This window comes from Peromyscus maniculatus, chromosome 22 (assembly GCF_049852395.1).
Source record: "Peromyscus maniculatus bairdii isolate BWxNUB_F1_BW_parent chromosome 22, HU_Pman_BW_mat_3.1, whole genome shotgun sequence".
Classification (NCBI taxonomy): domain Eukaryota; kingdom Metazoa; phylum Chordata; class Mammalia; order Rodentia; family Cricetidae; genus Peromyscus; species Peromyscus maniculatus.
In genome coordinates this window covers 9,270,504-9,283,711 of record NC_134873.1, presented here as the reverse complement: position 1 = coordinate 9,283,711, position 13,208 = coordinate 9,270,504, and the positions used below count along the sequence as shown (strand labels likewise).

At 61.5% G+C, this 13,208-nt stretch overlaps 1 protein-coding gene across 2 annotated transcripts in view; it reads left to right on the top strand.

Moving 5' to 3' along the window:
- The window catches only part of Mllt1 (MLLT1 super elongation complex subunit), a 42,008-nt gene extending 28,800 nt beyond the window's left edge, over positions 1-13,208 (top strand). Inside the window, exons 5-12 of one of the 2 annotated variants that reach the window (XM_076559803.1) lie at positions 2,717-2,842; positions 5,255-5,794; positions 7,882-7,969; positions 9,076-9,184; positions 10,733-10,835; positions 10,928-10,999; positions 11,096-11,167; positions 11,244-13,208. In XM_076559803.1, coding sequence (XP_076415918.1) covers positions 2,717-2,842; positions 5,255-5,794; positions 7,882-7,969; positions 9,076-9,184; positions 10,733-10,835; positions 10,928-10,999; positions 11,096-11,167; positions 11,244-11,372 — 1,239 coding nt within the window. In that variant the 3' untranslated portion in view covers positions 11,373-13,208. The remainder of the gene's footprint in view (positions 1-2,716; positions 2,843-5,254; positions 5,795-7,881; positions 7,970-9,075; positions 9,185-10,732; positions 10,836-10,927; positions 11,000-11,095; positions 11,168-11,243) is intronic. The other variant, XM_076559802.1, reaches the window with a different exon arrangement.

Sequence of the window (13,208 nt, the reverse complement as noted above, 5' to 3'; positions counted from 1 at the left end):
GACTGGCTGCTGAAGGAGAAGGTGGCAAAGCCACCTGCAGTGACCTAAGGTCACAGGGCATGCCCAGATGCTAGGCTAGGCCTGTGATGGTCTGGCAAGGGGTGTGAGGGTACGGGGAGGGGCAGTTGGTGTAGTTTGTGTGGGTGTGGGGGCATGTGGGGGTAGTTTGTATAAACATGGTAATGGTTGATGGTATGGGTATGTGATTATGCGTGGAATGTGTTGTTCTGCTGTATCATGTATTATTTGAGGTCTGTGTATGTATGTGGTATGTGTAGTTGTAGTGTGGAAGGTATGTGTCTTGTGTTGTGCCTGGTGCTCAGAGTGTATGTTTAATGTAGGGGTGTGTGTTCTTTGCAGGTTATATGTGGTACCTACTTATGGCAGCGTGATGTTCTTAGCTGTGTGCGCATTGTGTGTGGTATGTCGGGGCGTAAGGTAGAGATGTATGGGCTGTGTGGTGTCATTTGAGATGTGTTTGAAGTGTGTGCGTGTGTGTCGGGGCTTGTGTGTAGTGGTCTGTGGTGTGTGTGTGTGTGTGTGTGTGTGTGTGTGTGTGAGAGAGAGAGAGAGAGAGAGAGAGAGAGAGAGAGAGAATGTGAGGTGAGTTGTGTGTCTCTGTGGTATTGGAGAACTGTGGGGCTCTTTGTTGATATCTGAGTGTGTGTTTAGCCCTGTTCCCCGGGTCCATGGCAGCCAGGGTATGTTTCTGGCTCAGGCACCCCTTTTCTCTTGGTTCTGTATAGCCGGGTCTCACAGGAACTGCCTTCCTCAGAATGGAAGTGGTTGTTCCCAGTCAAGGGTTTGAGTGGGTTTCGAACCCTGCATGCTGCCTACGACGCTCTCTGCCTGCCTGCATGGTGGTCAGGCAGTGGCAGCCTGGGATGGACTCGCAGACCTGATGCTGCTGCTCAGCCCTCCTGGGATGGCTGAGGGTGTGTGGGTGTGTGCAGAGGCCGCTCCGCCCTGCTGCCCTACACTAGGAGCCGCGTATCCACAGCGTATGTAGGCGGCCCCAGGGCCCCAGGTCAGCTTCTTGGGAGCGTCAGTGTCTCAGGCCTCTCCAAGCCTCTCAGGTGCTGGGGGAGGTATTCCCAAGCTGTGGAGAAGGTTCTCAGGCCATCACCTGCACACAGCGTAGGAGGAACAGGGGAGAGCTCTGTCCAGCCGGCCTTGAAGAGAGACTCCAGTGAGGTCCCAGAGTGCTCCTAGGGACCTGGCTGGCCAGACACTCTGCAGCCTCAGGTGGCCTGGCTATGGGACGATGGCTCTCGGGTGACTCCCAGGACCAGGTAACTGTGGCTCTGTGTTGTTGGCCTTCTGGGTTGTGAGTATCTGTGAGGTAATGCTTGTTGTCCAGGAGCTATGGGCACTGGGGACCTGGAGAGGGCGTCATGTTAGGGTCGTGTGTCCCTGCAGTGGCTCCAGGATCTGTACTTGACTCTGCCCCCGGGGATGAGCAGACTGTGGTCCTCACTGCTCTAGCCGGGCAGTGAGCAGTGCCCAGCTCAGGCTTAGCTACTTGTGGCCTGGGGCTGTTCGCGCCATGTAATCTGCTCCTGTGGCAGCCGGTCTGGGCGCCATCCCTACCTGGCCTCGAGCGTCTTGGCAGGGAACCCAAGCTGCTGGCCCTGGAGGCCAGGCTGGCTGGCAGGTGGAAAAGAATGCAGGCCGTGCCGGGCCATCCAAGTCCATCTGCCCTGTCCTGGAGGCCGCTTCCTCACAGGACCACTGTCCCGGGGCTCGGGCCTCCCAGGTGCTTCTAGGAACTAGTGTTCCGAGCCTCCCCAGCTGGGGACACAGCCTCTGTAGGAGCCTCGCCTCTGTTGTGGTTGGGCAGGCCCCAGTGAGCAAGTCAAACCAGGGCAGGTCAAGTTACTGCCCTCTTGCAGTGTGGTGTCATGTGACTGGAACATCAGCTTCCCCAGATAAAAGGTGTGCTAGGTGTAGAGCCCAGGTGCCCGGGCCGAGGCACCACCTCTTCGGCCAGCCTGAGCCCTTTTCTTGAAGCCCGTGTGCCCCTCCCCACCCCCACCCGCTCCCCCGTCTGCTGCCCTCCACACGGTGTCTTGGCCTCCATCTCTGTGTGAACTTGATGTTTGGAGGCCAGTCCCAAACTGCTGCGGGTGTCTTGGGAGCTGCTGAAGCAGGGCGGCACTTCCTGGGTGTCAGGCCAGTCCTCACCCCAGCCTGGGACCTGAGCTGGCCAGTGCTCGCAGCGGCCCCAGCTCTGGCCACTTGAGCTCTTCTCTTGCCCCCTCTTGTCCTTGGTCCTGTTCTTGGCCTCTGCCTTGCTGCTCAGGCTCTGTGTGGCCAGATGCAGCCACCTGTCCCTGGAGTGAGGAAGGCTCGTCTCCAGCTGCGTCTGCTGATCCCTCAGAAGCCACTTTGCCACACCAGCTTCTGCCTCTCCTGCCGTGCCCCCCCAGCCGCCTCCTCAGCACTCAGGGCGCTCTGTGCCCCAGCTGCATCTCTTGCTCTGCCACAGGCTCTGACTCTTCTTGGCCAGGGCTCCAGTCTGCTGGCCAGAGTCCATCCTGAAGGCCTTGAGGCCGTCTTGGTCCCCTGCTGCTCTCCATCACAAGGACAAACCTGTGACTCTTCTGGGCAGCTGGCCTCCGGCGGCTCCCTTCTCCCTCCCCAGGAGGCCAGCTCCACGGCCGCCGGCCCATCGCCTGGCGCCTGTGGATAACCTCTGTCTCTTCTTTGTCACTAGGTGATGGTAATGCCCGAAGGAGCCGACACGGTGTCCAGGCCCAGCCCCGACTACCCCATGTTACCCACAATTCCACTCTCTGCCTTCTCTGACCCCAAGAAGAACAAACCGTCCCACGGCTCCAAGGTTAGTGAGGTGGAAGGCCAGCGTTGCGGAGCGTGGGCCTGGCCACTGCAGGCCACTGCAGGCCGTTGCCACCGTCTGCTGAGCCCGGCCCTGCACACCTGCCGCCTGCCCCCGAGCCTCTGCTCTCCTTGTCGCTTTGCTAGCTAGCGTGGCAAGGAGTAGTGCCTGTGATCGGCTGCTTACCCTGCGCCCTGCGCCTCTTGAGTCAGGCCTCCTGGGCCTCTTTCCCGTTCAGTGGTCATTTGCCTCTGGTACCTGGGCAGGGCATTTCCATCAGTGGTCCCTTGGCTACCTTCTCGGTTCCAGCAAAGCCAGGCCAAACCTGCCCGTGCCACTTCAGGTCTGCTGGTCAGCAGTGCTGGCATGGAGCCAGTTTGGGGGATGCTGGGAGTAGTGTGCGTGAGACTGAGCTGACTTTCAAGGACACACGCTTCATCTCGTCCCTCAGCCCTCCGGAACGTTCTCACTGGGCCTCCTGGAGCAGCCCCCCAGCCCCAAGCTGGCCAGTGCTGTCAGCACCACCATGACATCTGAACCCAGAACCCCGGGCCCGTCCCTCACCACATGGGGCTTGGCCCTCTTGGGACCCTCGCTGGGTGACTGCTGACCTTGTGTGTGTCCTTCATTCGGCTTTCTTGCTTCACTTGCCTATAGGGCGTTATCAGCGGGGCATCCCCGTGAGACTCGAGCACCCTTGGGCCATCTTATCCATGGGCACCACAGGAAGAGACGCAAGCACCAGGGCAAGCTGCTTCCAGCTCTTTCCACAAGGCTGGCAGGCCTGTGGCATCCTCAGGCTGGTCAGCATCTTGGAGTCCTAACAGGATCCCGATGTCACCCCCACTGACCTTTGGGGGTTGGAGGAGAGGCCAGGCTTTGCGAGCGACCTGGGCTGAGGGCGCTCTGTCTCGGGGGCAGGTCCTTCCTGGTGGTGAGCCTTCTCTAGCCACCGCTGTGGGCGCTGCGCTGGCCGCAGACTGCTAGGCAGCAGTTTCTTGTCTTTGGAGGACTCTCTCAGAAACCCCGCCCTAGAGCACGGTCCAGACCTGAGTGTCAGCCCCGGCGCTGGCCTGGCTGAGCAGTCTCCGGTGGCCTGCGGCAGGAGCCAGGCCCACCCAGCCCTGTCCCTGGAGGCACCAGGCCACCAGCCTTGGCAGCCTCTCTGAAGTGCACTTCTTTACTGCTGAGGAGAAAGGGCAGCGTCGAGCCTGTGACGGTCCCCTCCTCACTGACTGCTTTCACAGTGTTTGAGTTGGGTCTCACTGTGGAGCGCTAGTTGGTCTGAAACTCCATAGTTGCCCAGGCATGGCCCAGGAAAGCGGCTCTTGTCAACCACACACAGCTGTGGGCACATTCTCATCAGCCACTCTTGCCCCACACCCCTGCAGGCTTGTCCTCTGCAAGAGAGGGTGAGGACTGCACCCTTCGCGTCTCTTGCCTCCCTTGTCGTTTGCTGGGGCACAGTCCTCCCACCCCCAGTTGCTCTGGTGCACTCATCGCCAGGCCTCATGCCAGCCTCAGTGTTGTCAGGTCTGCGGGAACATGGCCAGCGGCATGGGCCACAGTCCTGAGGCAGCTTCCTCTGTCCCTAGACGTCTGAGTGGTCCAAACGTGCTGCAGAGCCCTTCTTGCCAGGTGCTCACCCCACCAGCTTGGTGTCCTTTGTGGTCCTTTTAGAGATACCTGGGTCCTGGGGTCTGGCCTGCGTGGGAAGAGCTGGCACCTGGCAGGCTCTGAGCTGTCTGCCTGGCCACGGCCGTACCTGCCTGAGAGGAGGTTAGAACTGGTGGAGGCATGGACTGAGCACTCCAGAGTGGTCTCGGTGACTGGGTGTGGAGAGGGTGTAAGGGAGCACTGTCTGTCGGGCCACGGCCTGCTGACAGTCATCATGGGCACTGGCCTCTTTTCTGGGCCTCACTCTGTGAGGTAGGCACTCCTTCCCGCATTCAGAGAGAACATGGGTGCAGGACAGGACTGCTCTGCCTGGGTGGGGGCTATGCCTGTCAGCCTGAGCCCTCTGGACTCCTAGCTCTAGCTTTAGAATCTAGAACCACCTGGGTTGTCTGCCTTGTGCTATGCCCACCCTGTCAGCTTGGAGGTGCTGGCTGCCCAGCTCAGCTCCAGGATGGATTCCGAGCTCCGAGGACGTGGACTAGGGCCTTGAGAGAGACTGACTACACCTTCCAGTCGGTGCGCCTCAGTCTCCCAGACGGGGGTAGCTGCAGGCGCTGGTGGCCGTGCTGGCCCCCAGGTTTGTGGGCACGGCTCTGCTGTGTCTTGGCTGCATCCTTCTCTGCAGATTCTCTCTCCACAAACAGCCACTTCAGCCTTTGCCCGGCCAGCGTGGCAAAGTCCGGCAGCCCCCCGGTGCTGCTAGCGCGTCTCCCTCACCTTCCCTGCTTGGCCTTGCAGGATGCCAACAAGGAGAGTGGCAAGGCGTCCAAGCCGCACAAGGTGGCCAGGGAGCACCGCGAGCGGCCACGCAAGGACTCCGAGAGCAGGAGCTGCTCCAAGGAGCCGGAGCGCGAGCCCAAGAGCGCCAAGGATGCCGCGCGCAAGCTGCCCAAGGAGGAGAAGGCCCCGGCACCCAAGGCTGCTTTCAAGGAACCCAAAATGGCCCTAAAGGAGGCGAAGCTGGAAAGCCTGTCCCCCAAGGGGGCGTCCCAGCCCCCTACCCTGCCCAAGGCCTCCAGCAAGCGGCCCGCCGCCACGGACTCACCGAAGCCCAGTGCCAAAAAGCCTAAGAAGAGCGGGTCGAAGGGGGCTCGGCGTGCCCCCGGCACCTCGCCCCGCGCCTCCTCCTCCTCCTCCTTCTCCGACAAGAAGGTGGCCAGGGACAAGAGCAGCAGCAAAGGTGACAAGGGGAAGGCAGAGAGTGAGTCTCGGGAGGCCAAGCGGACCCAGCAGCCTGAAGACTCACACTCAGAGGATGAGGCCTCCTTCCGGTCAGAGGTGAGCAGGTGGTGCTGGGGCCCCTTTCCAGACTGCGCTCTCCCCTGCCCACATGGTGGGCACTGAGGTCCCTAGGTGGGATGGGCCATGTGGTTCGGAGCCCAGCCCTGGTGCCACCCACTGGACAGACTGTGGCTTTGGTGGCTAGCCAGACGACTTCAAGATCAACCAGACAGTTCACCCTCTGAGATCTTGCCTTCCTGGTGGATCTTGGCCCTGCTCTCCCACCAGGAGGACACGTGATGGCCACAGAGCCACCTGGAGCTCTTTCTCTGGGGGCCTCCTCTAGCCCACACCTGCCCCACGCAGCAGGGTAAGGTGCGGTCTACCCACTCCTGGGGACTGCCTGCCGGTGTCAGGGCCGTGGGCTCCTAGCTGTAGACGAGTGCTCTGTCCCCTGGAGTTCTGCCTGCTGAGTGCTGGTCACCTCCCACAGTCCTTAGAGAAATGTCTCGGTTCTGTGGAGCCAGGGCAGAGCGGCCTGTCAGGAGCCAGGGCTCAGCTCTGCTGTGTGAAACTGTTTCTGTGGTGAAACACCCTCCTCCCAGGTGCCAAGACAGGGCACTTAGGGCAGCTGTGGAGCCAGGCAGGCCTGGTCCCAGGCAGGGAGCTCGCGGACACTCGGTGGGCACTTCCGTCTCCTGAGGCCACTGCTTGTCAGGCTGGAGCTGAGTGTAGATAGCATGTGACCCAGGAGCACCCATCAGAGTGGCTGCCGCAGCCACGGGGCCTCGGCCAGTGCAGTCTCCGGGGGAAGAGACAGCAGCTCTGAGCAGCAGCTGCTGTTGTAAGCTCGGTGGCCTCGCCACTGTGCTTGACCCTGCTGTCCACACCCCAGGCCTTCCCACCCAGGGCCATGTGGGAAGTATGGATGCAGCAGGGCTTCGGTCAGGCCCATTGGGCACCGCCTGGGCCTCTCTGGTGAGAAGTTTCCAGATTCTGGTAGTCTCTGCTCCTAGGGTCTCTGTGGTAAGAAAGTACCAGGAGGTCTACAGGCCACCACAAGCCCAGAGGCCTTAGAGTGCACCTCTCCCCACCAGCTCCTGGCCTGTGCCTAAGCCTAATAGGTAGGACATCCATCCGTGGCCTGCAAGGCTGCTCCCTTATAGGTGGGGAAATTGAGGCTGGACACTAGAGCCTGCCCTGCCTGGAGCAATGCCCGCCGGCAGCCATCTTTCTGCATTTGGCTGCCCAGGGAAAACAAACGGGGTTGGGTGTATGCAGGGAGGGTACCCCGGCCCCGGCCCAGGCTGTGAAGTCGCACTCGGAGAGCCTCACGCAGACAGCAGTCGTGGTGGCTGGCGCGTTCCTTCGGACTCACACTGGCCACTGGAAGCGGGGTGAGGAGAGGCCTTACAGGCGCACCAAGGCTCCTGTGGGCCCGCTGCAGTGAGCCCTGAGCAGGCAGGGGCCTTTCTGCATGCCTTCGGCAGACTAGGCACTGCCCTGTCCCACGTTTGGGGCAGAGATGAGGGCTTCTCAGCTCTGGGTCCTGCGTTCTACCATGACAGGTGTGTTCTGTTCCCACACTCAGCCTTTGACCAGGGGAGGGACAGGGCCCGGACTCTAGAAGATGTGCTTCCTCCCGTGACTAGCCTCCTGCTGGTGTCTGCAGTAACTGGTCTGTCCCTGCCCATGAGCCTGTGTCAAGATCACCCCACACCCTACACACACCACATTGCACACTGCAGACCTCACACTGCAGACCACACCTTACCGCACACACCATGCCTACCCTCCCAGCAGTCACTAAAGGACTCACATAGTGGCGGCCACTTGCCTTGTCATGTCCTGGATGTCACTGCCCCCTGGTGGCCAAGTCCACCCCGTGCAGCCCCAGGAAGACCAGGCAAGGTGTGCCCTGCTCCAGGTGCTTGTGACACACAACTCCACTGTCACTCCTGCGCACCTAGTGGGTGGTAGTGAGGCTCGGGCAGGGTCTGGACATTTGGTCCCTGTCCCTGAGCCCCGGGAAGCGTATGCTTCCCCGCACCTTGGGGTTGGATGGCTGCTTCACTGCCTCTCCTCCAACTTGCAAGATGACAGTCTCTTCTCTCCCTCTGTGCTGGCCCTGGCATGGGCTGAAGTCGGCCCAGTCAAGCCCAGCCAACGCCAGCTCCAGCTCTGACTCCAGCTCCGACTCAGACTTTGAGCCGTCTCAGAACCACAGCCAAGGTGGGTCTGGAGGGGAGGTGGAGCTGGTGGACCCACGTGGGTGGAGGAGGTAGAGGAGGGTGGAGATGGGCAGTAGGCACAGCCTCGGGAAGAGCAGCCCGGGAGAGGCGTGGCTCCTGAGTGATGGGCCGGGGCTGCTTGTTGCTTCAGAAAGACTGAGCCTGGCCTTGCGCTCTTGGGTCAGACCCTCCTTTGGGCTGGTGTCCCTTCTCCCTGGGCTGAACTCAGTGCCCATGAGGCAGGGAGGCCCATGCTGTCAACCAGGACACAGTTCTTGGTGGTCTGGGGATTGGTAAAGACAAGTGGCTGTACTCAGCAGCGGCCAGGTCACTCCCTGGGGCCCACAGGCCTGGAGCCAGACAGGTGCTCCCTCCTAGGGATGGCCACTCAGCCTCGCAGGCCCAGCCTGTCCTGTCCTGTCCTGTCAGGTCGGTCTCTGTGGGTTAGGCCAGGCTGCTCCAGTGTGCCTTCCCAGGGAGGGCATTTAGGCTGGCTTCTGTGTCCTGCCCCAGGAGCCCAGGCAGGCTGTGGGTCAGGACCAAGCACGGCCAAGCTGCCAGATGAGCCTGCCTCCCATGGTGGCAGCCACCTTTGGAACAGAAGCTTGGCTGGGGGATGGGGTCCTTGAAGCCCATACTCTGCAAGGTTCTTACCCACTGGTTAGGGAGGGAACCAGCTGAATCGGCATCATGTGACCAAGGTAATTGAAGGCTTTGTGTCCCTCTGTTGCCTTGGCAACAGGAATATAAACCAAGATGCCGTCTGTAGGGGACTGGAACTGGGTGCCTCTGGAGGAAGGGGAAGACAGTGGATACAGGGCAGGCTTTCTGAGGCCCTGGACGCCCTCAGAAAAGGGTGCAGGCTGGGTGGGGACCGTGGTCCCAGGCAGAGCAGAGGGGCCAGCTGGGGTTTTGACCTTTGGCTGCTGTGATGGAGGGGTCTTGCAGGCCAGTCGCAGACCAGGAGCCTGAGGCCTGTGAGGAAGGCCAGGAAGGTAGGTGTAGGGGACCCTGCTGCAGGCCAGAGGGACCCTATAGGTGGTGATGAGTCTGGGGTGGCCCTTGGGGAGACTGCCAGAGGCTCAGCTCTCCCCTGTTTGCCCCAAGGACCCCTGCGCTCCATGGTGGAGGATCTGCAGTCTGAGGAGTCAGATGAGGATGACTCATCATCGGGAGAGGAGACCACTGTCAAGGCCAACCCAGGCCGAGAGTCCCGGTGAGTGGGCAGTGCAGTCCTCAGGGCCTGGTGGGTAGAGGAGGCCCAAGTGTTAGGCCTTCGCTGTCAGGGCCAGGCTGAGGCACCCCGGAGCTGGCGAGGCTGTCCTTTTCCTAATGGCCTTAGATGGCATCCACCACCCTGGCTTAAGGTTGGCTGCCTGTGGGAGAGCTGGGCATAGCAGGGTGTGCTGGAGAGCGGGAGGCATGGGTCCCGGGTGAGACAGGGACAGGACAGGGCAGCCTGCGCTTGTGGTGAGCATGGCCCTACCCGGGTCCCTGGAATAGGAGAGCTACCTGGGGTCTCCTTCCCAGACCTCCGACAGGCTGAACAGCGGGCAGTGACAGGCAGAGCTGGGGAGGCACAGCGACCCAGGGCTCCAGTGGCCCTGCTTTAGGGTCGTGTACCCAAGAGTTCACTGTAGAGAGGTCCTGGGAAGTCTGACACATGCTGGCGATGGTCCCTCCCTGTCATCCAGGGCTGCAGCCTTTGCCTGTCCACAGTGAGTCAAGCCCTGCCTACCCACGGGGTACCATACACCCAAGAGCCATGAGATTCAGGCCTGGCTCTCAAGGATCTGGCCTCTGCTTACAGGAGGACTTGACCCTTTGAGAAAGGGGGAAGCAGATTCTTGAGAGTCACACAGTCCCGTCCAAAGGATCATAGTTGTGTGGCTGTCCGGTGGAGACATCATCTTGAGTGTGTCTGGGAGGGCTGGGGTTGTCCCTGTTGTCAGGGAGGATCTCACATGGGGTGGGCAGGCTCCATGTCTTGCCTTGCTGCCTAAGGAGGCCTGAGCTCCAGCATCCCCAGGTCCTGGGGTATTGAGTACAGAAAGTGAGGCTGTGGTTGCCTGGTAACAGCCTGGCCTGGAGCCCAGCACGCGGCCTCAGCAGGAGCCCTGGGCAGAACCAGCTGGGGGCTGAAGGAGGAAGTGCCGTCCTGGTAGATGGTTCAGTGGGTAAAGTCACCTGTCACCAGGCCTGAGGACCTGGGTTTGACCTCAGAGCCCACACGGCGGTGCAAGAAGAACTAATGCTGGGGCCTATTGGAGCCAAGGAGTGCTGTTGAGTGAGTCAGGAGACTGCGGTGGCCACCATCTAGCCTGGGGCCTTCAAGGAGCTTCCGGCATAGCCTGTCACTGATACAGTCGGACCAGGAGTGGATTGGGAAGTGTTGTCCAGCCAGTGAGACCTGCTGGCGCCATGTGACTCAGGGTCGTTAGTTACCCACTGTGGGCGAAGGGTATCTGTCCCTGGACACTCAGGTTGGAGATCGTTCTTTGTGACCTTGGCCCAGCCCGCTCTGCAGCAGGACTGGCGGGGGCTGAGACCTGCTCCAGGGCCTTGGCCAGCGCCACACACGCCTGCTAAGGTGGAGGAGCGGAGCCGGTCGGTCACTGCAGTGTCCAGGGTCAGCGTGGGGTCTCATGCGGCAGCCAGGGGTGGGTCAGACAGCCCGGGGTGCAGGCAGGGCCGCATGAGCAGAGGCCCCCTCCCCCAGTGTGTGTGGTCTGAGTCAACTCCTCCTCACGCCTCCGCCCTCTAGACTGAGCTTCAGCGACAGCGAGAGCGACAACAGCGCTGACTCCTGCCTGCCTGGCCGCGAGCCCCCGCCCCCGCCCCAGAAGCCACCCCCTCCCAGCAGCAAGGTGAGTGGGGCCAGGCTCTGAGCCGGGCTCGGTGGCCATCCTGGAGGGTGGCGGGGGCCATGCTGGAGCTCACAGGTCTGGGGTCCCCGCAGGTGTCCGGCCGGAGGAGCCCCGAGCCCTGCAGCAAACCGGAAAAGATTCTGAAGAAGGCGACCTACGACAAGGTGGGGGTGTCTGGGCCTCTGTGGGCGTGGGTGTGGGTGGGGCCTTGAGCTGGGCTGCCCCCGAGTGCCCCGGCCCATTGCCACACTTGTGCTCAGGCTTACACGGACGAGCTGGTGGAGCTGCACCGGAGGCTGATGGCCCTGCGCGAGCGCAACGTGCTGCAGCAGGTACTGCGCCCTCCACCCCCAGGCCTGGGCACGGGCCTCCAGCTCCGTTCCTGAGCCCACCAAACCCACCTTACAGATCGTCAACCTGATCGAGGAGACCGGCCACTTCAACGTCACCAACACCACCTTCGACTTTGACCTTTTCTCCTTGGACGAGAGCACCGTTCGCAAGCTGCAGAGCTGCCTGGAGGCCGTGGCCACATGACCCCGGCCGCCACTGTGGAGCCACGGTGGGCATGGGCACGGGAGGGGCTGGGCATGAGGGCTGGCCCGCCATGGCTCCCGCTCCCGGTTCCACCCCCAGCTCGCCATGGTGCCCCGGTGCCCCTCAGTGGTTGGTGGTGAAGGGGCTGCGGGCCAGACTTCCACAGGAGGGGGTGACACAGGACACACGTGGCCTGCCGCCCCTCATTCATTCTGCCAGTTTTCCAGTGTGGGTGGGGCTGAGTGGCAGGTCACTGCCTGGGCCCCTCCGAGTGGCTAGGGTGAGCACAGTCTTCCATGCGGTTCACAGGCCGCCCCCCGCTGGCCTGCCTCCTAGCCTCGAGGTCTGTCAGCATGGCCAGGGCTGGCCATGGACACCTGGCTCTGCCTGGCAGACGCCTGTGCTGGTGTCCTGTCAAGCAGCCTTGTGTATTGTGTATGTTCCGGGTGTGTCCAGCAGCTGGGGAGGCTCATGCCAACCCCTGCTGGAGGCACGGAGGATCTCCCCTCTAGATCCCAGGATGCCACTGCCTCTCGTGGCCCCAGGCCAGTGAACACTATGATGGGCACCAGTTTTGGGTCCCCAAGGACCACCTCTGTAGCCATGTGCCAGCCAAGCACCCACAGTTCCCAGGCTGGCTGTGCTTGAGCCCCTGGGTCACCATTCCCCACGGGCCGCCGCCTCTGCTCTCTCGCTGATCAAGTCTTTGAACTTTGAAAACATCAGCTTTTGCCAAATATGATAGGACGGTGTGTGTGAGGCAGGCCCAGCCCCAGACTGCCTCTGTCTCCGACCACATGGCCTCTGCCTCCACAGTGGCCCCGAGAGGCTTTGGCCCTGTGCCCTATAAACTGCCAAGGGCCGAGCCAGCCCCTCCCATGCCTGAGCCTGGAGTCGTCCCCCCCCCCCAGTCGTGTCAGTGTTTGTGCCCCAGCCCAGGTGTTTGAAAGAGGCCTCAGCCCAGCTGGCTCACAGCGCCGCTCTGATGTTGCTTCCTCCCCAGTGTGGGTTCACCCTGGAGGCCTGGCCTCCCAGCTCCTCTCCCTGTCAGGAAGATCCCAGCCTCTAAGGCTTCCCTTACCCCCGGGAAAGGAGAGGCCTCCCCCTGCAGCCCCCTTCCCCCCATTCCCACTCCCTCCATCTGAGAGGAAGCAGGGTTTGGGCTCCACACTCTTCCCAGACAGGCCGACAATACTCTCCACCAGGCGTTTTGTAGCCTCGAAGCCTTTGGTCAGAAGGCCCTGGCATCGTGGCAGCCGTTGGCATCCACATGGAGTGCGCCAGGGTCCCAAACAGCCTCAGCCCAGGGTGCTGTTCTTCCTCTTGTGGTCGCCAGTGGCCCAGCCCTCCTGCTGCCCTGGGCCTTGGTGTCCAGTCCTTCCAGATGCTTCCAAGGCCCTCCTGGAAGCACCCATCTCAGTTACCTCCTCTGGCCGGAAGGTCACACCACTGTCCTCCAGAGCCACTCTGGGGCCCATGCTGGCTGTCTGGAAGCCTAAAGCAGTAGCTTGCATCCAGAGCCCTGAGGGCTCTAGGGACTAGTCCATAGGAAGGGGTGGCACCAGGACTGCCCCCAGTGGGTCCCCATGCTGCAGCCTCCTGAACCAGCTCACAACACTGGGTGCAAAGGTATCGGATACCTGTCCCTCCCCAGGGCTTCACAAGACGTGTCTCCAGGAATAGACACGTCAACGGCCCAGACGAGCCCTGGACAGAGGGACAAAGAGAGCCGTGTTTGTAATGAGCTACAGGGCTGTTTGTCCCGCATTTTAAACTTTTTGTTAAATTGTGAAATTATGGAGGAGTTTTATAGAAAATAAAGAGATGGGAGCAGTG